At 28.1% G+C, this 25,173-nt stretch overlaps 1 protein-coding gene across 1 annotated transcript; it reads right to left on the bottom strand.

The window, feature by feature from the left end:
- Positions 1-4,703: 4,703 nt before the first annotated feature.
- On the bottom strand, positions 4,704-23,906 carry LOC113555020 (myogenesis-regulating glycosidase). Its single transcript, XM_026959294.1, has 12 exons — positions 23,771-23,906; positions 21,379-21,494; positions 11,895-12,042; positions 11,665-11,802; positions 10,463-10,776; positions 9,501-9,717; positions 9,140-9,410; positions 8,236-8,426; positions 7,977-8,145; positions 7,567-7,878; positions 7,295-7,503; positions 4,704-5,602 (listed from the first exon to the last, which is right to left on the bottom strand). The coding sequence occupies exons 1-12, from the start codon at positions 23,885-23,887 to the stop codon at positions 5,285-5,287; spliced, it is 2,520 nt and encodes an 839-aa protein (XP_026815095.1). The 5' UTR covers positions 23,888-23,906; the 3' UTR covers positions 4,704-5,284.
- Positions 23,907-25,173: the final 1,267 nt, after the last annotated feature.

The following is a 25,173-nucleotide window of genomic DNA, read 5'->3' as shown; positions in this document are numbered from 1 at the left end:
AATAATCAAAAACGGAAATTACGTTTTTCAATTTTATTTACATAGGTATACATTTTTGTCAAATTGTAAACGCTAAATTTTTTTCCTGCATAATCTAATAAAAAAGTTAATAAATACAAGTATATTTACAAAATGTCTAAAGGATAACTGTATGGTAGTACTCAAAAACATCTTTCACTTTAAAGCGCAATTTTTAATGCACATTTGTAATACTTTACTTACGATTTTTGATCTATCTCATTAATGTACACGCAAATAGACCTTCCGTGTATAATAAACTGCTAATATTGCAACATTTTATTTTCGTTCTGCTAAAATAGCCTTAATTATTATTATTAAAGTCGTATATTAGTAGATTACTATTATACGTCTATTACTATAATATATTATTGGGTAGGTATCGTACATTTCTATTTGAAAAGAACGCTTTTTAATAATTGAACAGCAGGTATATTCGTAAATGGGTATTTAGAAAACTATGAATTATTATTCTATTACCGTCGTGTGGGCAGGTAGAAGCGTGATAACAGAAACGCGAGGTATATTTTACGATATAACTTGATAATATAGTTATTAAGTGCATTATACGTATAATACTATAATATGCGTAGACTGTAGGTACATATTATTTATACAAAACCACGTAATAAATTATACACACATAGCATGAATTTAATTACACTGAGTGGGGGCATGGTTAAAAACTAAAAACTAAATTCTCCTACTTGATATAATAATTCATGTTAGCAGTAAGCCAGTACTATGCGCATCAGTATGTTTAGGTATTAACTATTATGTGTTAACGTGGTCGGTGGTCGCGTAGTTAAGTTTGGTATGACAAATAATAATCGTAATTTCTAACTGTGATATACCTATAACCCTCTGTGTCTTACCTCCTACAGTGTTTGTAATCGTCAGTTACACATCTCATTATATTATTTTATAATTAATGTTTTTCAATTGAGAATATCGAAATAAAATATTTTTGGTTAGTACTGAAAAAAAATACAAATTTACGTATTTTAACATACACTATACATATATCTGAGATTCGACCATGGCTATTATATATTAATAACACTATTTTAAATTATTATTTTTAGAGAATACTAAAAAAGCTGCGTCGCTGTGTTAGTATTCGATGAATGGTCGAGGGTACTTAGATTAGAGACTAAAGAGGTATAAAACTATTATGCATATTGTGGGCGGGAACAAAAACCACGAGACGATCATAGCGATTGTGACTATTGGCCATTAGGTAGAAATGCATTGTAATATCCATTTGTGTACGACAATATCACGAGTGCGTACGGTAAATTATGAATTATCATACGAATATAATTATTATTACTATTGTCGTTTTTATCATACACGTCACGCATTTTTTAAACACTTATATTGTATTATACGTTGTTAGATATTTACCTATTAATGTGTACAAAACATTGTGCGAACGAACGTTAACGATGTAATATCATGGACAAAGCTGAAAGCGTCAACAAAGTATATTACAACGGTTATTTAATTTTACAAACGATTCCGTGCGTTAATATAATATTATTTCTAGTTTAATAAATGTACTAAATATTCAAAAGTCGAAATTATTACACGTTACGGTTGCAGATAATGCGCTGAGTCAACGGCCATTATTTATATTCGTTCGTTGCGTTCCGTTAATCCGCGGATAGCGTTTCGATAGTATAATATATAATAATATATATATATATATATATATATATATGTGTGTGTGTGTCGTCTGTAAAACAATAACATAGTGCAGATATTACTGTTATTATTATTATTATTATTATTATTATCATCGTCGTCGTCGCACTCATTTTAAACGTATCAGCATTTTGAAGACACAGCGTCTCCACAAAAGATTCGAAAAAATGTTTACAAACGTAGAGTATATACTACCTTATTATTTCTAATGTTTCCGACGATGTCTTCTCGCGACGACGTAATAACGTGAACCCCAGAATTTTCTTTGGCTTTTTCAGCAGCCGCAGCGCAACAACGTCGAACGAGACTTGCCGGTGGTCCGACGATGACATTATTGTAACGGCGTACCATTTTATGGATCAGGCCGGACGTTAGCGTATTACGTTCGCGAGACGCGGCAAGATGATCAACGAAACGACGAAACACAGTACGACGAAAAAGATGACTTTGACGAGTGTTTCGCTCGCGTTCATTTTGGCGTTACTGTCGATTTTCGAAACCACAGTTTTTTAGTATCAATACACGCGGTTTCAGTCATATTGCAGCTGTGTTTACACAAAAAAAAAAAAACAATAATAATAATGTATGGCTTTAACGTCGTGCGCATAATATTTACGATCATTTTTTTTTTTTATTCATCCCACTATTGTTCTTGCCGTCTGTTTTTATTCTGTAAACATTCGTTCGATAACACTGGAAAAAAAATACAGCTGACCGAGACGTCGTCGAATTCGCGAAACACTTATAAAACGAGGTCTCAATATTTAGGATCCATCAACGATCATAGTAATTATAATATGTGCTGGTCAAAAACGATTTGGACAGTCGAAGTAACCAACTATGCTTGGAGCAAATTTTTTATCAGCAAATGCCGTAAAGATAATTTAGTTCTTGTCCGTTTTGTTGTCGACAGTCGCCCTGATAAATTGATATAATTTCACGGAACGCATATTGTAATAGGATATTATATAGTAATTATTGTAACCTTTAATTTATGCGCGGGGTGTTTATTATACAAAAATAGTCTGAAAACTTTTTGTTTAAAACGGAAGAATGTTGATAACTTAAAGAGAAATTAAAAATTAATTGGACTTGGTAAAAACTTCAAGGTTTTGGCAGCAGAAAATGTCCTCTTTTACACACTTTATTGCTGGGAAAAAATGAATAGCCAAAGAATATTTTCATTAATTAATAATGTTAAATATTTGTGTAACGCTCACATAATAAATATTATAAATTTATAAATGAAAACAGACGTTGTGGATTGTAATTATTATTATTTTATGTGTAAAATACTTTGTATTTCGGTAGAATATAATTTATAAATACACAAATATTTTAAGTTTAAACTACAAACAAATAATTATTTATAACTTACAGGTAGATAAGTTACATAATTACACGACCCTTGATTAATTGACTATAGTTGATATAGTTTTTAATTAAATTTGCAACACAACCGTTCAATTTTTTTACAATACCTAAAACAATAATTAATTATACCAGAGCATATTTTGATTATTATAATTTAGAAACTGTTTGTAATATCCCATTTTCGTTTTGTATCTATTTAATGCATTTTAAGTCAGTTAGAGGAGAATTGGTATACTGTAATAATAATATTTATTATTTATAATTTTAATGTAAATGTTTAATAGGTATATACATACTAAATACTAATACATTTTATTATTATAATAATAATATCAAAAAAAATGCAAAAATGCGAAATAATAAACGTAATAAATAAATTATATAATAGCAGAAATTAAAAAATAAACAGTAGGTACCTACAATGTTTAATTCGATAAATCATATAATAACTGATTCTATTTCACCATAATTTATACGGCACCAAAAATATGCAATATGATATTTTAACGATTTCCTCTCCGGGTAAAACTGATGTTTTTATTTAAATTATTTTTAAACGTTGAAACAATCTGTTTTTTACGAATTTTTTCCTAATTAATTACATTTTAAATTTTGAACGAAGTGAGAGGTACCTATTTACTGTTGTTTTTAAAATAATCGTTTTTATTTTTCTAAATACTTGCTTTTAATATTATTTTTTCCATGTATATTTTTACAAGTCATTAATAAATACTACGCTATAGAACATCAAAAACTACGTAATACATGGTCCAAATATTACAATACTGTTAATTAATCTTAAGTCAATCTGTAAAGCAGTTGGTTGACTGTCGACGTTTAGCGTTGTGATTATCTAAAGTTGAACTATACTGAATCTTATAATTAATTAATTGCATGGAAGTATGCAGTATTCGGATTCTACACAAACGACACGCGAAAACGACGTTTATTTATACCAAGTCATAAAATTGATAAAATACAGTGTCTATTCGTTTTTTAATTATTTGTCATGGCGACATATTAAACATTTTGCTTGTTTTCAATTTTGATTATGATACGTGTATGTATAATGTATATTATTATGATGCGTATCTATGATGATACACATGCATGTTTACTCCTATTTTTCTTTAATAATAAATTTATTAAATTCTGATTTTTTGATTTCTTAAGTATACTTAAGAATTACATTTTAAAATAATAAAAATACATTTTCATTGTTAATATATATTCTTACTTTTGCTTAAAATTAAATGGTGGGTGTAATATGTTGATTTGTAAGTGATTCTCAGAATTTTTATAACACAAAATTTGGAAAACTGTTCACTTGAGTACATCTAAAAATTCTAAAAATCAGTAATTAAATATTCAATAAATTATATATAAAAACATGTTTGGCGAATTTTTTTATATTTTTATTTTATTATTAATTTTTTATGGGAAAAATCTTGTAATACATAAACAATAAATATATAAAATAATAAATACATACAATAAAATAAAATAATATAGTTTAAAATAATTAGGTACTGAAACATAATATGTCAAACATATAATAATAGGTTTCAGTTTAAAAACATAAATAAAACATTCGTGATGGGACATAAACAAGATGTAGATGTCATTACATATTTGATTACATAGCAGAAGAATTCTCAGGAATAAAGAATCAGTACCTAGAATTATTTTTAAAGTATTAAAATAAATTTTATTTTTTAACCGAAACAAATACAAAAGTTACTTAATAAATCAGAATATTCAATAATGTTACTAAGAAGATAATAAGTAAATAAAACTTCAGATAAATTATGTTTAACCCAAAATGGCTGAATATATAGAGTCTGCTACTTATGACTGAAAATAGTCAAATTTAAACGGAAAGCAATTGACTTTAGGAATATACTTACACTGGATATTGTCAACTAGTTTATTAGTCAAATTTTGCGCCTTTATCATTGATAAAAACTCCAAGTTACACCTAACAAGCGAGCAATAGAACATTTTTAAATGTTTTACTAATCATTAAATTAGTATTAAATAAGAAAGATAAATTACAGGAAAAGATAATGCCCAAATCTCTAATTAAATCCACTTGATTCAACTATCCTAACATTAATTTTATAACTAAAAACTTATAATATATTTCAACTAACAATAATATCATAGTAGTATTAATTATATTTAATTAAAATCTAGTATTGTTCGGCATCTTCACGAAATACGCGATTTTGTCCAATGGTATTTTGTAGTTGTGTATCCATCTGGACCCTTTTCTTAAGCTACCTTCGATCCCGTCCTGCCACACACCGGCCGGCAAGTAAACCTCGCGCTCGGTGGCTCCCGGTCGTAGTATGGGCGCTACGATAACTTCTTCGCCTATGGAAAACTCGTCTTTCACAATGTAGCACGTCGTGTCTGACGGGTCCAGCATCCACAGCGGTCGTATCAACGGTACCGCAGTTTCCAGCGCTTCTTGGACATAACGTTTCAACAATGGATTGATCTGCCGCAAATTAAATATACATAATGTAATATGAGGTGATAAGTTCGATCGAGTTCATTAAATTAAATACGACGGAAGATGTTAGGGTTACCGGTATTTTGTCCGAATCAAAATTCCCGAATACATTTTTCCCGAATGGTATTTTACCCGAAAATCCGAAAACCCGATTATAAATTATAATACATATAAAAATAAAAATGAATTAATACAATTAATAATAATATAATAATTGCGGTAATTTAATAATTTAATATTTTAAAATCGATAAATTATAATACGTATAAAATATAAAAGTTAATTAATTAAAGTAATATTGTAGTGATCCATATAAATTGACCAATAATAAAAAAAAACAAAATAGAAAGTAATTTCACAAAACAATATTATGCCTTATGCGCGATTGCCTTCAGAAAATCTAATTCTTGGTATATATTAAAGTCAGCAGTAATGGCCATAATTCACATCTGAAAGTCTCGCCATTTTCTTTTTGGCTGAGCTCTCACTTTTCGGCCTAGACTCAGCTCTAAGATCATTATCTCTACATCAGCTTGTTCTTTTTGGAACTCACCGAGACCAGAGTAAAGGTAAGATTGATGTTTTTATATTAGCGACGATCGATGTGCGCATGCGGGATGCAACTCCTCGCATAATTATCCATAGGTTACAATGGACACTGTGGATAAATATGCGATAATTTATTTTACGTAACTATGTTAAGTACGTTGTGCGTGAGCATATCGAACACCTAATTCGATGAGTCGCCACTGATATCGATAAAATGTGTTTGTATTGATATAATAAAAAAATTAAAAAATTTTTTTATTTCGAGAAAAATAACCGTCGGGAAAAAGGTGTTCGGGAAAACAGGTTTCGGGTTTTCGGACTTTCGAGCAAAATACTATTCGGGAATTTCGATTCGAGAAAAAGGGCGGGTACCTATATTATATGATCGGATGACACCATGTACGAGTATCTCTAAATAATATTATATTCAGCACATATTTTTACATATATTTCTCGGTGGGCGGGTAGGCCCACAATCTAATTATGTTCGTCGTCACCATAAATACTAATGTTTATCCCTGAAGTTTGTGTACGTAATTGAATAAAATGTACGACATAAGACCATAATAACATTACAACGATATCGACGATGACGTTAGGGCTGATAGGATTACGGGCGCGCAGTGATCAAAAACTTTTGCAAGTGCATACGTGTATAATACGCTTCTGGTTGTATCCATTAGAAGTGTGTGTTCAAATTTCAGTCATGAAACTCCGGTGAAATTGTAGATTATTGGCCGTTATCAACCGATGTGGCAAGACTTTTATAACTAAGACGTGACTCCCGACGTGAAACTTTTCACAACATTCGTTTTGAATTTTTTGCTTTTATAATATTCACTCTCTTAAGCTTCCGCTAAAACCTATAGAGTGTATACAACGTGTACAAATAATCGAATTTAATGTTTTTAACCAGTATTATGATAAAAACTTTGGAAACAAAGTACATGTTGAGGGGTTAAAATTACCGTAAAAATCCACTAAAAAAGATTTAACTACCAAACAAAATGGATCTTGGCTAGATTTCAAAAATACATTTATTTTGACACAACAAATAATAATATTGTACGATACGAATATACGATTTAAAGTAAAAATCATTGACACTAGACAGTAAAAATTACTCACCGTTTGTTGTCGAAGTGAAGTTAAGTTTTTCGTTAATTGGAGTACTTGTGGATCACAATCGCTCGGTAGCCTTGCATACCTAATTACTGGCAGAAACGTCGCCAACTGCATCCATCTCATAACCAGTTCTCGGCTCTCGTTATAGTTTTGTCCGCGTTGTTTGCATTCTTTTAGCGTTTGTGTCTCCAATAGTTCTATTGATGGATTGTCTGAATAAAATAAAAATGAAATGCACGCATTACATTACACAGAGGACGTCGGGGACTGGTTACCTGGTGGAATCAGGGCGTGCAACGAAACGTTTCCAACTTGAAAGTCACCGCCAACAGGGCCAGGTAGCAGGAACGGATACCCTACTATTCCGTATGTGAGCATAGTCGGTATAATAATTTGAAGCGAATCCCAAGTCGAGGCCAATGATAGTAACGACACAAAAATTGGAGCAGGCGGACGACTGATTGCTGAAGATACGCCGAACACGTTTACGCTGTCCGAAACGGTCTGCGTAAAGAGTGATTTATAGTAGTCCGGATTTGTTAGGTTCTCAGCAAACAAATAGTGACGGGGTAGGTCGTAAGCGGAGCCTGAATTTGAAAAATAAAGAAAAAAATACAGAACAATATTTGCTCGCGTGTTGTGTAATATTCGATAATTGGATATTCTGTTCAAAGTTTCTACTTACCCATATCTAAGTAGAAAGCATCAAATTGATATTTTTCCACAAGATCTTTTAACTGTTGCTGTAACCATGGTCCGCAGTTTTTGTTGGTGATGTCCAACATGCCAGCACTTTGCACAGTTTTGTATCTGGTTAGGGCTGGCACGTCACGTTCATTTCCAATTTGCCTGACCTGAATAAGAACGGGTCATAAAAACGACAATTATATTATTATTTATACCTAAATATTATAGCCACATGTTATTTCACTCTTGGTGCTCACGAGAATACCCTCTTTGACGGCCTTTGCAAAATTTCTCGACTCGGTGCTGATAAATGGTTGTATGGTGACCACAATGCGAAAACCTCTCCTGTGGATTATGTTGATCGTCTCTTTCATAGTAGGAAATCTCTTTTGGTCCAACGAAAAATCACCCATTTCCGCTTGCCAGAATTCGTTCAACAAAACGTGTCCTACAAATTACAACGATACCACGAGTAAAAAATATATTAATGATTGGAATTTTATCATGCACTAAAAATAAAAAATCGTAATTATTGTTATGCGAATATTCAAAGTAAAATTAACGAAATATTTATCGATAGTAAAAAAATATCCAAATTTAAATTATTAATCACAATAAGCATAGTTTTTAAAATTCATTAAACAATTTTTTAATTAGATAGTTTGTCAAATTCAGTCGTAAAGATAATTAAATACCATCAAGTTAACTTAATATCTATTATTTTGTAATGATTTTTAGATTTAGACTAACGAAATATAATATAATAATTATAACATAATAATATACACTATACAGTATACAGGTATATTAAGAACTTGGATGTATATAAATAAATAACAACTTATTTTTATTACTGTAAATTATTAATTATTTAATGAAAATCAGTTGAAATATTATTATTATTATTTGGAATAGAAAAAAGTGATTATTCATTTGGTGAAAAATTAAAATATGTTCTTTTCTTCTTAAATTATAGCCTGTTTTGTTGTTTTTATTTATTCGATTATTTTACAATAATATTATTATATAGCCTATAATAGTTTTCGTAAAATGATCGAAATTATAAACACTGGATTCGGCGTTAAATTATATCATGTTCGGCAACTATTACAAAATTGCGTCATTTACAATAACTTTTAGGTAATGCAACAATGGCTTTACCTTGTTTTATGAAACCCAACGTTATGATGTCCTCGGTGTAGTTGACCATTGTGGACTCATTGAGCAATTCTTTTCTGGGCGGCGCTAGTTGCCAAACGGGTTCCGTCAGCAGTGAGTTTATGATTTCGGTGTCCGATGCTTTCAGTCCGTCCCACAGCATTTTCTCGGAGAGTGCCGTGTGCAGTGTCTTCATATTTCGCGCCGAACATATCGTGTAGTTCAAGACAGGGAGGTCGGCCGTTCGGCGGTAGGCGAAGTCGTCGTGGCTCGCCTGAACAAACGACGAATAACACATTACGCCACGCGTTAAAAAGCCAAATACGAAAACGCACCTTTTTATCGGCTACATCCGAATACGAACCTTTATGCACAGCCTGTTGTCGCGACCGGCGTTTATGGACACGTGCAGTGGCGTGTTGGAGTGCACCGTGATCGCCACTCCTTTTGAATTGATAAAGTACCGCCCGAGCACACTGCCCCATCGGTGTCTGCCAACGTGTCCGGTGATGAAAGGCGACATTTCCACCCTCCCCAACTGGACCGGCCAAGCCATGCCCAACGTTCTACCGCCCCCGTACCTGCGTCCAATGCGTTTCCAATTAGAACGTTAATATCAAAATATTTTAAGCACGTGTAACGTTACCCGGCTTGTCGTAAAAATATTCCGATTGAGTTTATTTCGTACGCGGTTATGACTATTATTTTGATTGACGTACATTTTCACGACTAAAACATTTCGAATACACTGCATAGCTGCAGGTATATACGTAAAACGATGGTAAGTTATTTGATGTGTTCTGGCAACACAACGTAATAGCTATTAACCGGACGCATTCTCGTCGATCGTCGCTTTTAGTAAAATAACATTTTACAAATTTCATAGCAAAACGTGGTTCGTGAATTGACGTTGACGCGTATGGCAGAAATTGGGAGGAGGCGGGTGGTTGGCCGTAAAATATTTACGGGTGGTATATCGTCGAGTGTATAATATAACTATTCGCATAAACGGGTTTTCGGAAATGCACTTTGAGACTCCGGTGTGAAATAAAATTTACGTCTTGCCGAGGGCTGAAAACCTACGACATTGCAGCGTAAGCTCGCGCGTTCGGTGATATCGATTGTCGCGGTGGCGTATAATATATTATAAGAACACACGGTGTGGAATTCCGCTGCGCCATAACACAATTATATTATTAGGCAAGTGCTAATGTCTCGTTATTATTATTACAATTATTACACCGACGTTCGTGAGCGTTGCTTTACGATTTGCCGATAACCAGTGGCTATAATAATACGATAATGTTATTATGCTATTCGACTAACCAATGGCCGTATTGTTCGCCGTCCTCGTAACAGTCTATGGGGTTGTATTTATCCGTCAGGCTGAACCACTCCACCGTGTAGCAGTTCAGACCCTCCGGTCTTTCCTCGTGGGACAGATACAATCTGGCCTTTTGCATCCATTCGAAACACTGTGCGTTTGGAGGTGTACGGTGACCTGCCAAGCAATCGAAAGCCTTTTCCCTCTCCGCCAGATCCACGCCGAGGTAACCGAAAGCTATCTCGTGCCCGTCGACACCGAACAATCGCAAGAAACGGTCGTCCTTGTTGAATCTCGTGTACTTGAAATATGCTTTCTGCACATAAAAAACACGTGACTAATAAAATGTATAGGTATAATATATATGCGCGATATGAAATAGTATTGTACATCGTACGTTTAGTACGTCATTGTGTAAAAGTGGGCAAGTTTATGAAAACATTACTTGACTTGGGGGGTGGTTGATAAGTTAAGTCAACATTAATAGCTTCGAGTTAATAAAGTTTAAGTAACACGTGATTTATTATATCTAGCTATACAAGTTTTAAGATAATGTTAGAAAAAATATTAACTTAAATCAGTATTAAAAATGTTAGTTAATTTAACTCTTATTGGTCACACAAGTATATAGTGATCGATTGTTATAAATTGACCATTTATTTTACATAACACATGAGTAGTTACACGTTAATTTTGTATTACATAATTAATTCAATAAATATATGTATTAATTTATTTATACGTAATATAATTAATATTATGTAGGTGTACATGATGATATTAAATTAAAATATATATATATATGTATACAATTATTGTTTTAATTGTTACCGTAGCTTATTATACGATTTTAACTTTACTATTTATGTAGCAATATTCTCCATATATTTTTTTAATTAATTGGAAAAATCTATATTATCAATTATATTAAAGGTAATTTAAACTAATTGAGTACTTAAGTTTATACTTATTAAGTCATTTAGACAAATTAATACACAACATCTAATATAATTGTTTAATTATATATGAGATAGTTAATACATTCCTTTAAAGTTTAAATACGCGTTCACATCATTGTATATCGTTATTTTAGAACCATGTATAATGTATATATTATATTATATTCTACACGAGTATACCTTATACGTCGTATTATCCAATACGATTAATGTGATAGTATTATCTACAACAATAATTAACTCACCTGCAGCACGTGACGGTCGTAATAGACGTGAGCGAATTTCAAAACGCAGACTATCACCACGAACAGAAATATAATAAACGCCCTCAGCTTGTAGTCAGCTTGTACTTCTTTGTTTTTTGACATTTTTTGTATATTCATCTGTGATACGATTTTTGTTGTTTTTTTTATAATTTATTATATTTTATAAAAATAAAGTAAAAACATGTGATAATACTATGGTAAACGCGTACCAAAAGTTTTTCCCTCAACAGACTCGATATTGAGTTGACACTTGTGAGTGAGTTTACCGACATATCTGTGTCATCTAAAGTCCCATACTTGTCTGAATCTGATTGCGATGCAGTTGAAGACCTCCTAGTCACGTGAATCACAGGTGATCTAAATTCATTAAAAATGTATTTTAACAATTCATATACACATATATTTATACAAAATATTTAATATTTTTATAACCAACATAAAAACTCTCAAATTGTATTAATGAAACAAAGTTATACTCGACCAGCACAAACAATGAACTCGGATAAAAGATGTGTATAGTCTTATTGTGAGGCTTGTAAGTTAGTCTTATTGTAAGTTAAATTAAAACTTATATTTATAACCTTTCGAAAATGTACAAGAATTAATTGTACTTTGTGTTTTTTTTTTTTTAGAGAGGATTTATATAATTGTTTATAAAGTCAAGTTTGATTTATAACTAATATAAAGCCAAAAATACGGTAGTTATTTTCTAGTTTTTTATCGAAGTAATTTATTGGATTTGTTCAGGATTTCCGCTTAAATTCCTTACAAAAACTAAGCTTACATAATTATTATATGCTAAAATAATTTTTAAATATAATATGAATAAAGGTACCCGCTATACATATATAAATAAAAATAAAATATTAATTCTTTTGTAAGATTTTCAAATAAATACGGTAAATGTGTATTATAATTGTAAACTAAAAAAAAACCATTATATTCTTAATTAAAATGTCGTATAATTAATTAAATTATTAAAATATTATTAATGATTTAAATTATAATTCATAGTATAGTACCTTTTTATATTTTATTATAATGACATTAAAAGGTACGATTTAATAGTCTTTTAAATCGCATAAATATCGTAAACTAAAAATACAGATAAAAAAAAATAAATTAAAATGTATTCATAAAAAATGTTTATATAACGAGAGTACTAATATTTGAGTTTTTGACACAATATTTATTGCGTTTCGTCTAGTGCACTGTCAATTTAAAATAGACTTGCACCGGTTTTTACAATTTATTTTTATTGAACATGATAAATATATTTATATATATATATATATTAGATAAAAAGGGTAAGAATATTAAAAATAATAATGCCCAAAAAAGGATCGGAAAATCTCTTCTAATAATTTGATAGTATGTATGTATATTATGTTTATTTATGTGTGTGATTGTTGTCAAAATAGTTTTGACCGCTCGAGGGTACGGGATACGTTTCGATTACATGTTAAAAACGAAACAAACCTTTACTTGAATACCCAAAGTTTCGAGTTTAACCTCTCTGTTGTGCTATTCTATTGTCCTTTATATGCCAACGTTTCTTCTTGTTTATTATTATATTATTCGAGTTGTTATTTGTGTTTTTATCCTTCTTTTTTTTTTTACTGTTATTCGTTTTCGCAACGAGACATATGCATACCTACTCCGTGACACATGACCTTGTCTGCTTGCCTTACTAATGCTCCACGTGTATACCCGACTCGTATATTCGCTTCCGTCTCTTGAGATGTCGGCAATGCAACATGACACGATATTTTAATAAAAGCATATACATAAATATTTACGAGATACGCACATATTGTCATCAGCGAACATTTTAAATTAATATATGAGGTTAGTGATTATTTTGATTAATTTAATGTGACGTTCGAGAAATGCTTAATTAATAAATGTGTTTAACAGTAAAAGTATGTACTGTTGTGTTTGATGATTGTCAAAGTATATTATCCTAAATCAAAAGATCAAAATTCGTTGAGCTAAAACGATTCTTTAGTTTTTATGTTATAAACGATCAAACGCTAAAATAAAGAGTCACATTAACGAGTCCTGAACTCAAACAGCCTGTGGTGTACTAATTATTTTCGATCATGATTCAAAAGCGAAAAAATATAATGTAAATATATGCCTATTACGTGTATTTATATTTTTTTTTATTTGATTATTAGTATATTTATTTTATTATTTCTTTATAGACGTTTCTTATACAAAATATTATAACTTGTTCTTATGAATTATTTCTATAAATTATTGGATTGAATATTGAATCAATTGAAATTACTTTTCTTCAATTGAATCCTTTATTCTTTTGTTTTTACGTTTATCACAATAAGGATTTGTGAGACTAATTATTAGATAACAAAAGAAGGAATTTATGCTTGCATGATCGCAATATTTTATTGATGGTCAGTAAGGTTAAATATTTATTTTAAAAAGGATAAAAACAATGAAAATATCTTTATGATGTTTTATTTTGTATTCAGATATAACATTTCAAGTAGTTTGATTTTAAATTAATAACCATGTTAGTTATTACTTGTTTAAAATAATAAGAATATATATACAAATATTATTAATAAACTAATGTAGTAATGCGTGTAACTGGTTTTAAGTAAGTAAGTTTTTCGTGCAAATATAATCATTGTAAGTTGTAACATTATTTTGTAAAGACCTCAAATCTTAAGAAAACATACTGTAAAAATAATAGAAAAAAATATACACTACATTGTATAAAATATAATGCCATATATAGGTTAGGTTAGGCTATATCAGGGTGTATTTTAAACTTACAACGTATGTATTATATAAAATTTTTCTAATAGATAAATTTCAAACCACCGTTTTAAAAATGGGTTTAGTGTGTATATAATTTATAATATATCAAATTATTGTTACTTGAATCATAGTAATTTCTTCAATATACATTATACATAGTATAAAAACTACCATATTATTGACTTTGCATATTATATATTGTATAACTACGCCATTCATAACAATATTAATAAAACAATATTTTTGTGTTCCTCAACATTAGTACATAAATTGCCTACACGTTGCGCCGTGTTAAAATTGTATGCATCAAGTACTATTAATTATTATGATAGGTTATAAAGACATGCGGTGTGTTGATGGTGTTGTTGGAAATTAATTTCATAAAATGTATATTGTAAACCTATTATTATTATGAATATGAAAGCAATGATTACTCATGGCATTTGAAAGAGATTCTTAGTTAGGCTCGCATATACAATATAATATTTTATTTATTTTAATAAATAGGTATGTTTAAATATAAGAAATGTTAGAATGGTACATAAAAAGTAAATGCTAATTCTATAGTCTACTAAAATTCAGTATACTTAAATCCTTCATGACTATTTATAAATACTTTAAAATATTGAAATTGTATTAAAATTGTAAAATATATAATAATTGTTCATTATGTAATTTCCAGTTCCATTAGACAAAAAATATTAGATTTATTATTATTATTATATATCAAATTTATAAAATAGAATATAGCTACTTTAATGAAAACTATAAAATAAACGATTTTAATTTATCTTTTGTTACTAATTGCGTTAATATTATAATTCATACAAATTTTAGTAGAATATGCTATAAAAAATATAGTTATTTACAGATTAAAAAAAAAAATTATGCAGCTATATGCGTTGTAAAAATGTCGAATTTTTTCGTATAACTTGGTTAACAAAATTAAATAATAATATATGTTTATTTACACAACAATATATTTTAAGATATAATACGACTATATTCTTATTTAGAATTTGATAAAAAATAGTTTATTTATACGATAACAAAATTCATTATGAATTACAATTTTGTTTTAGTGGATATGCATTATATATTTCTTAATATAACATTAAACAACAAGTGTAAATAAAACTTGCGAAGTGTTATATGTATAATCTAAAGATTGAAAATTCGGCGTGGTATTACTCAACAAGTTGAATTTAAGTACATCCATTTTTCACTATATTTACTAACAAACAATTTAATATTTTGACTAAAACGTATTTAACAGTTAAAATTCTGCCATCGTACAGATAATATTTACTTGAAAAACAGAAAAATATTTTTTCAGTCTAATTATTGGAATATTTTAATATTTATTTTTTAGTATATTATATTAAAAATATAAAATTATAATAAATATTAATAATAGTAAAACATATTATTAGCTAGTAGAGAATTTTATTGTAAAATAAAACTTAAATGATTTAAAATTAATAAGTACTAAAAATGCATTATATTGGGGTCTACTTAAATATTTACCTTATAAATTTAAATCGTATCAATTCAAAATAATGCATAGATCAATAAATGAGGTGGAATTTTACCAGAAACATAACATATTAACTAGTTATTACTTATTAATATTAAAAAACCATCTGAATTATATTAACTCGACTGTAGTTATTAAAGAAAGGTTGACAACCATAATGAATAATATGTTTGTATTATATAAAAGCGTACTACACAATGCTTGAGGAATATGAAAAAAAAAATCTCACGAGTATAATATGAATAGCTGCGTTATAGCAACATACGGTTCATTTATGAGTCATAAAATGTAAAAAAAAAAAATACCTACTTCGGATTAATATTTAGTTGGTGGCAGTAACAGCACTACCACTCGTATAAAGTTAAAAACTAGGCCAACCAATGTTACTTTATATTTTGTACGTTTACTAGTTTTAAAAAATTATATATTTATCGGTTAGACAAAATATAAAATAAAAACACGGAAAATCCATTACGCGATTTGAGGTCACCCTTGGTGTATAGTTTAATGATACAACACAAGAATCAATATTTATAATGTTTATTTACACAATGGTAAATAAAATGAAAAGTTTTTCAAATGTGTATGTCAACGAGTTGAATCACGGATAAATCTAAACCGGATGTAACGAAACAAATTGTTCTAATAAAATATAGAATAGTTCAATACTGTGAGAGTGTAAGGATAAAAAATAATTGTTATTGTTACTATTATGTAAACTAAAACAGTTTTGTGTTTTCAGTGTCATACAGTCGGTCGAAGAAAAAAAAAAACTTTTTAAACGCAATCGACAATCCACATATTAGAAAACTCCCATCGCCGTGGTATACGCATAAACCTTATTATACGTCATGTATAAGTAAAATATAATTTGAGGACATCTCGTACTGTTATACCGCGGTATACGACGTAATCGACGCACGTTTCCACATTAAAATATAATATTGTGTTTCTTTAATTATTATTAACAATCATTAAATTATAGGGAAACCGAGATATCTTGGAGCTCCGTAGACGCATACATTTATTATATTCAGTGTAACGCGTATCGTGATTGATAAACTTCTGCCATTCACATAAACTTCATATCGGTCAATCTCGTCGCCCACTTTGATTTGAATTCGTGTATTTGCGTATGCCATCTACTACCGTACATGCTTTAATCAATACACATTCGTTATTATATGAAAAGTGTCGTAGAAAGTTAAGTAAAAAATAAAAAACACTATCAATTTTAATCTGTAACAGAAATTGTATGTTTCCACTGAGGTCGACACTCCGGAAACGTTTCTTTCAATGACCGGAAATAGAATACGTAGTCCATGCGAATATAACAACAAAAATTAGAACGTATATCAAGTACACAAATTCTGTACGTTATTTTTTTTATTTATTATAATCGGTACATTTTCATCTTTAAATTAAGATTATACTACAATAAGTGAAAAAGTAGTACAGAAGGTATCAACTATAATATTTCGTCAACGAATAGATTATTAAAATGGATGTGTAAAATTTGAATTCAATGATAAATTATTAAATATTTTGTACTATGGTGTATATTATAAACATTATTTCTAAGCAAAACGGTTTCTCGGCGTACTTATATATTTCTAAGAATTTTATTTTATAACTATTATATTATTATTAAAATCAAATTGCATACTGTATAATAACAATTTACTATGATTTTATTGCATTCAATAGTGATACCTAAATAATTTATTTTATTTATTAATATAGTACAATTGTATTATTATTATTATATTATTATAATAGAATTAGTTAATCAAAACTTACTATAAAAGATATGAATAATTAAATCATATAAAATTGAATCGTTTAAATATTATGTATAATTTAACAATTATTAACCGACTGTTAAAGTTAATGGGTAATAAATTATTTACAAAGCGTATCTTGGGTCTTGAGAGTAAAACTAATGTGATAAAGACCATATGGATGTTAAAATTAACAAGTTATTAATTATTAAGATGTTCTTTTTTGTCATATTTAACATTTAATTTATTTAATTGTACACTTTGTGGACAACACTATTTTATACCCATAATATTTCTAAAAATTTGTTGAAATATTAAAATTTTACATAACATTTAACAAAAGGATACTTTTATAAAATATTCCCACTACACTAACAAGGATTTTTATTTTTAAAAGTTCATCCTAAAGCTGTTGTTTTTCTTAAATAATAAATGAAATTAGGTACGCATATGTGTGCGCATTGAAAGTGCATGGTGTACATTTTCACATCAAGTATAGGTAGGTATCATGGTTAATTTAATATTATTTATTTCAAATTAAATAATTTATATTATTTTATCATAAATTATATTACATTATGAAATTCCAATTAAAATGCTTAAAAATTTGAATATTCAATTTAAACACGATAATTAATATCACAATAATTACTAAATAGCATTTTTTGATATTAATTCTCGTAATTTTTTGACATTTTCCACTGTTCACGAGCTTTCTTGGGAATACATTCCATGTTGATTTCCAGGCAATGACCGAATCCTAGCTGCCATCTAGTTATTATTTACGGGCCTTTCAAACTTAAAATGTAATACATATACCAGCATCAAGGGAAGTATTAAAAACCCATTTATACGAGTATTAAACGAATTAAATCAGTTTTTTATTTAATTTTCATGAAATTCATTTTCAATAATATTTAATTAGTTGGAAGAACATATCGCATAACTATATTTTTTTAAGTTAAAATATTTTATTTGTTCTTAAGGTTATTGTAGTAATGTTACGAACATTGAATTAAAACTGTTGCATAATAAGCTTATCATACACAAATTATTAAAAATATTTACAATAATTAAAAAATAATTGTACATAATTGAAGACTTTTCAGAAGTTGTAAAAACATCTAGAAATATTAAACAATTATTTTTTTTAGATATCTGCCGTTTAAATTTTAGCAAAATTGTAGATTTTAGTTTTTTTGTTTCAGTTCAAAAATATTATTGATATAATAATTCATAAATATTAGTGTAACGTACCACATACATATATAGAATAATATTTATAGACTGTCACACTATTTTCACTTACAGCCATTTTTTCGCATTTTTAATTTAATATTATTATTCAATACAGTGACTTACACTATGGTGAGGTACAATACCTACTATATAGGAGATCGAGTTCCTCGGTTTTGTTTTTGATAATTTTTATTATTAATTTCTTAAGAAACTGCTTAAAAAAAAAACTATCTTCAATTTTAAATGTTTATACATTTGAAAGTTGTTGTATAATAATAGTTTTATCATTTTTAATTTAATTATATGTACTTTGTTTGCAACAAAATGTTTAATGCACTTAAGCTTAAATAGAGGTTTAATTCTAAAGACAAAACCGACATAAGACGTCTTGTAAAAATGTATAATATAATAATAATAATAATAATAATAATAATAGCGGTGTGTTGACTAAATTACTTGAACGTTATATTTAATGGGTATACATTAAGATTGGCGATCGTTAATTCATTAATTGTTAAAAACAATTCATTAAAGTCATTGAACAAATTTAGTTTAACTTTGATCATAAACGATTCAATAAAAAAAAATAATAATAATAATAATAATAAAAATGATAGATTTACGTAAGATAAAATCAATATAATATATTTATTATAATGAAATGAAAAATATTAATTAAACAGTGTTTTTTTTTTTTAATTATTTCTAATAATTTTCATTCCTATAACGAATTTTTGAAACGAATAAGTTCAATTTTAGATTGTAAATATAATTTCAACGTAATAAAAACGATTCTTTTTGTTAAATTGTTATAACTATAATATTGATATAATATAACTATCATAGTGTTTTAATTGCTCATAAAATAAATAAATAAATTGATTATACGAAATTTTGCTCCCTTTATTTAAATCTAATAATATTATGCCAGTACCACGACGTGCAACGTCGTCACTACGAATTCTCGGCAAACACTCGTGGGCTGCGGTCGTTTAACTTCGATTTATAAACAACTTTGAAAATGTTCGTCAAATTAAAATCCGCGGTCTTGTTATCGCACGACATGCACCACGACCCGTCACCGTTGTTAGTATTTTGAAATATTATATGTACCTATGTATGAATTTAATTTGCGGCCAAAATGAGTGAAACGAGCGGATTGCGTGCGCAAACTATATATAATTATGACGGCATATCATAATGCGCACATTATAATAATATTGTGGACATGAATCTTTGGTGACACCACAACGTGCCCTGCCTATAATCTTAGATTGGTATAAATATATATAATACACTTCGAAGGATCTCACATCTCCGAACTCGTCGTCGGTGTATATTACAGAGGCGTATTAAGATCGAATTTCGTCGGAGGCTGGTAATAATAATAAATAATAGGAAGAACATAAAACATAAAACATTGAAAAAAAAATTGTAATACATAGACTATTAAAAAATATTTTTAGGTATGCAAGGGCATTGTAAGAAAATCATATTGTAAATATGATTGACTCTTTTTGATTTTTAAAAATAATTTTTATGCATTATAATTTTTTTATTTTTCCTTACAATTATAACGATAATCTTTCAAAATTCTAACCTTAATGCATGTCGCTATATTTTACATAATGGTACACCACGGTGCTAAAAAATATGTGATGTATAATTTTATAGGATAATATTTTTTACTCTATTTCTTGACTCATCATATTAAGTATTTTAATTTTGAAAATAATATTTTGGAAATTCTATTTTGTTTTTATAAATACAATAAACTAATATAATCAATCTAACACTATGGTTGTAAAAAAATAAAAATATATATAATAAAAAAAATTATTTACTCATTTTTTCCAATCTTAAAACTTTTACCTTCTTTATATTTATTGGAAAAATATCGGCATTGAGTGTATTCAATTAGATCGGTCATCTGTTCCCAATAAGTTAAATATTACTTTTTAACCCAGTGAAATTATGAATATTAATAAACAATTTTATAGTTTACTTATTTATTTAGAGGTAAATATTCAGTATATAAACTGTTTTTCTACAAATAATTTAGATTTCAAATAATAATAAAAATTACATTTTTTTAGAAGAAATAACCTCTTAATACCAGTTAAAATAAAAATATAATACCTATTTAAATTGTTCACAGACATTTCGTGGCGGCAGCTGCAGAGATCCCCTCCCTCACCACGACCACCATAATACGCCACAAATACACCACTGGTTATATATTATAATATTATTGTTATTTATTATTACTGTCCTCGTTATATGTCGGTCTACCATTGTTGTATTGTAATAATTTATAATAACAGTTGCGTAACGATGTCGGTAACTTACACAGGTCTTGGCTGAGTACTGTGATGCGTCCGGTAATTGACAGCCACGTCTTCCAACATGTCGCTAAAAGTCTCGCTGGAATCATATCCGTTAAGTCTGACCCTTTCCGGAGTGAGCTGAACAAAAAAAAAAAATATATTAACACATGAAATACGTAGCTTTTTAGCGAAAGATAGTGAAATATGTTTACGGGATTGTCAGGATTAACAGTTTTTAACTTTTTATATTATATGAACTGCAATACTGTTGTTATTTTAATACGTTAATGCCTGGAAATGCGTAAATTCAAATTTGGTCATAAACGAATACGTTAGCTACCTATCATAGAAATCGATAAAACTCTGTTAACCAGTGGTTCGTTGGTTACACGAGGGTTCGGTACTCCGAGCTCGCAACAATAATAATATATATTATGTGTGTATAGTGCACGTACGTTAATTAACGTACACTTCATTAGTGGTATAAAATAAATAAATGTGTAGTTATTCGAATGAGACAGAGGCACTCGTTGATTCACAGTAATGGTAAAATTAAAATAAAAAAATCAACAATTGTAAACCATATTCATTTGATTTATTTATTTTTATTCACCTATATGTAATTTTATGACGTAACTAGTAGTGTATGTGTATGTAACGAGGAAAAGTAGATTTGACGATCTGGAAAAAATCAAGGAAAATATTGTTTGTATTAATCACTCTATCTGTATTTAATTTAATTACTATATACTGTTATAATAACAAATAATTATTTAAAGGTTGAAAAAATCCACGAATTATTATTCTGTTCCACATAATATAAGATATTATATAACAATGCATTATCTTATTTGTATAATTCACAAATTTCAGACATATATTATACAGTAGATAGGGTTATTGTCATTGCAAAGTAAAGTAAAAACCATGTGCATAACCATTTTGTTTTCATTTAATTTGTTTTTTGCTTTAAAGTTTGAGGGGAATGTCTGTATTGATATAGTATATCAAGTAAATATTCTCGGATTTTCACGCGGCGCTATTATACCTTCATAGCGGAGCTAAATAAGTTTTGCATATTATTCTAAAAAATATATAAATCATAACAATTTCTTACATTGAAAAATATCACACACGTGACTATGTTTCCGATTTTTTTTTTCAAATAATTTATTAAAAAAATTAATATTTTTTTTCATATCATTATTGTTTTTTGTTTGCATGTGTGGTATCTAAGACAACAAACATTAGAAAAGTTTATTTTCCACCATTGACAACCACATTACTGTTAACGATTTGTCGATAAGAATAATGGCAATATATTTATGGTGTTTTGACGTTATCAAAGTTGTATAATCAACCCAAGTACTTTTATAATAATGCGTATACCTATGATAAATGAATTTTTTTAACACGCTATGAAGATTTCTTCATTGGTCGGATTAATAAAAATGTAAACTTTACCGCCTTGGTAATAAATAATTTAAAAATGTAAAAAACCATAATAATAATTAATGACAATATAGTATACACTATACACATTATATTTATCTTTTTTAATTCACTCAACAGCAATTATGTATTCATATTATATATTCTGTATCAATGCACATTCTTAGACTGCACAAATAATGGACGCGTATTACTACTATTACTATTACATGATACATATTGAAATTAATAATTATATCATGTAAAATTTGGAAGATCAGAGAATTTGGGACGATAATTAATAATTACTTAACCATTTTATTATGACTTATAATATAGCTATAACTTAGAAAAAAACTATTCAAAGCTCTGAAACACATTCTATGTATTGAAATATTCTAAACAATAATATTTTGTTTTTGAATACAGTTTTAATTTTTTTTTTTCATTCAAAAAAAATAAACTTTAAAAGATAACCATAATGAACATAGTATTAATATAGTAAAACAGAATTTTTTTTTCTTATGAAATTCTGTTAGTTTATTGATTTTCAATAATGTAATATGTAAACAAATGACATTAACAGCTTTTGCAGGGATACCACAAGTGTAGATGGTAAAAAATATTTAGTAAATTTTAGAGCTGATATTTTGACTTAATCAATGATTTATAATTGAGATAAATACGATACAAAATTCTAATTTGTCTACACGAAGTATAAATTCATCATGATACTATAATAATATATTATTATATAAAAAAATTCCGATAATACGTTCCATAATCAAAGTTTTTGATTGAAATTTTCCTTAAGATAAATATTTTTCAATTTTTCCTGTACAAATTAATGTAGAAACTTTTTAAAATATACACCATCTCGTTCGGATTGACTGGATCAAAGAAAATATAGTTATTACTACATATCAATAACCGGAAGTTAGACATCAAGGAGTTAAGGCGTAACATTGGTAACGATATATTACCTGAGGATCATACTCAGCTGGTTCTCCGATGAATTTTTCTGAATAAGAACTGTTATCAGATAGATTTCCAGAAGATTCACTGGAACCAATGTGAAAAGGAGTCGGTGCGCTGTCCATAGTGTAGATGAATTACGAGTGAAACTGTTCGTCTCAGGAAAATAAAATTGTGGATTACACTAAGACGTTGTACAATATAAATTACAATCAATTGAGCACATATGCAACCTTGATAAGGCCGCGTTCACAATGGAGAGTCGTTAAATTGTCATTGTAATGCAACGCGCTTACGTGCAAACCAACAATAAGCTATTCATGTTTAAACCAAAAAGTTGTGGATTTTGAGATATGATTTGAAAGAATTTCTCAGCCCCCTTTCCAATATTTATCTGTAAATATATTTTTATTCTAACCATATTTTAGATTCTAAACATAACGATGAATGCCTTTGTATAACAATTTTTTTTTTGTAATTGCCATAATCAAGGTTTAGAACAAATAAAAAATATTTTAATTTTCAAATTTGAGAGTGGTTTCATGTACAAATTGTACATAACTCATAAACTATAATTTCATATTACTAATATAATTTATACATATTAAAAATTATTAAATATAAAATAAGTTATTTTTTAATTAAAAGTCATAATATGATTTTCCATATTAATACTTAAGGCTTGAAAAATAAAAAGTACAGAATTCCACAAAATGTCCTTTTATCGAAAATACATGGGCACTATTTTCTTATAGGTATTTTAAGTTCAAATTTTGATTAAATCGTGTATTTAAATGAAAGATAATAATTTCCAATCTTATGATTTTATTTTTAATATTGTAATATTCAAATAATATTAACTGTAGAGGCTTACAATTTTTTTGTTATGATATACTTACATTATTTTTTCTAATACAATAAAATTTATGAACTACTTGATGATTTTTGAGTTATTTATATCATGAATACTTTCTCTCTATTCTAAAGTATAACAAGATATTGTCTGATAGTTAATAATTACTAAAAAGTAAAAATATATTTTTATGATATAATATGCTATGTTTATTGCAAATATTAGTACAACTTACTGCATTACTAATAGAAAAATAAATTACACAATAATAAAAATATATACAAGAAATAAAAAAAAATATTAACTGAAATAGAGACTGACAAAGAAAAATGATAATAAACAGGTCTTAATTTAAAATCGTTTTTCATATACAATGGCTTACCATTAAATTCATATTTAAAATATCTATAACCATCATACCTGCTAAATATAAAAAAACTAACATAAGTTTTTTTTTAATTATTGTTTAAAAAATGAAAATTCATACTAAATATTAATGACTTATGAAGTTATGAATTAGAAATTGTTTTTTTTTTTTAATACGTGAATCTTAGTTTT

Source organism: Rhopalosiphum maidis, chromosome 1 (genome assembly GCF_003676215.2).
Source record: "Rhopalosiphum maidis isolate BTI-1 chromosome 1, ASM367621v3, whole genome shotgun sequence".
NCBI classification, from domain to species: domain Eukaryota; kingdom Metazoa; phylum Arthropoda; class Insecta; order Hemiptera; family Aphididae; genus Rhopalosiphum; species Rhopalosiphum maidis.
This window is presented reverse-complemented; position numbering and strand designations above follow the sequence as displayed.

Excerpts from the sequence above, each read along its gene's own strand:
- LOC113555020 (XM_026959294.1), bottom strand. The coding sequence starts at position 23,887 with ATGGACAGCGCACCGACTCCTTTTCACATTGGTTCCAGTGAATCTTCT. Across the intron at positions 10,777-11,664 it reads ACGACCGTCACGTGCTGCAG|AAAGCATATTTCAAGTACAC; the intron begins GTGAGTTAATTA and ends TTTTATGTGCAG. Across the intron at positions 9,411-9,500 it reads ACAACAGGCTGTGCATAAAG|GCGAGCCACGACGACTTCGC; the intron begins GTTCGTATTCGG and ends TCGTTTGTTCAG.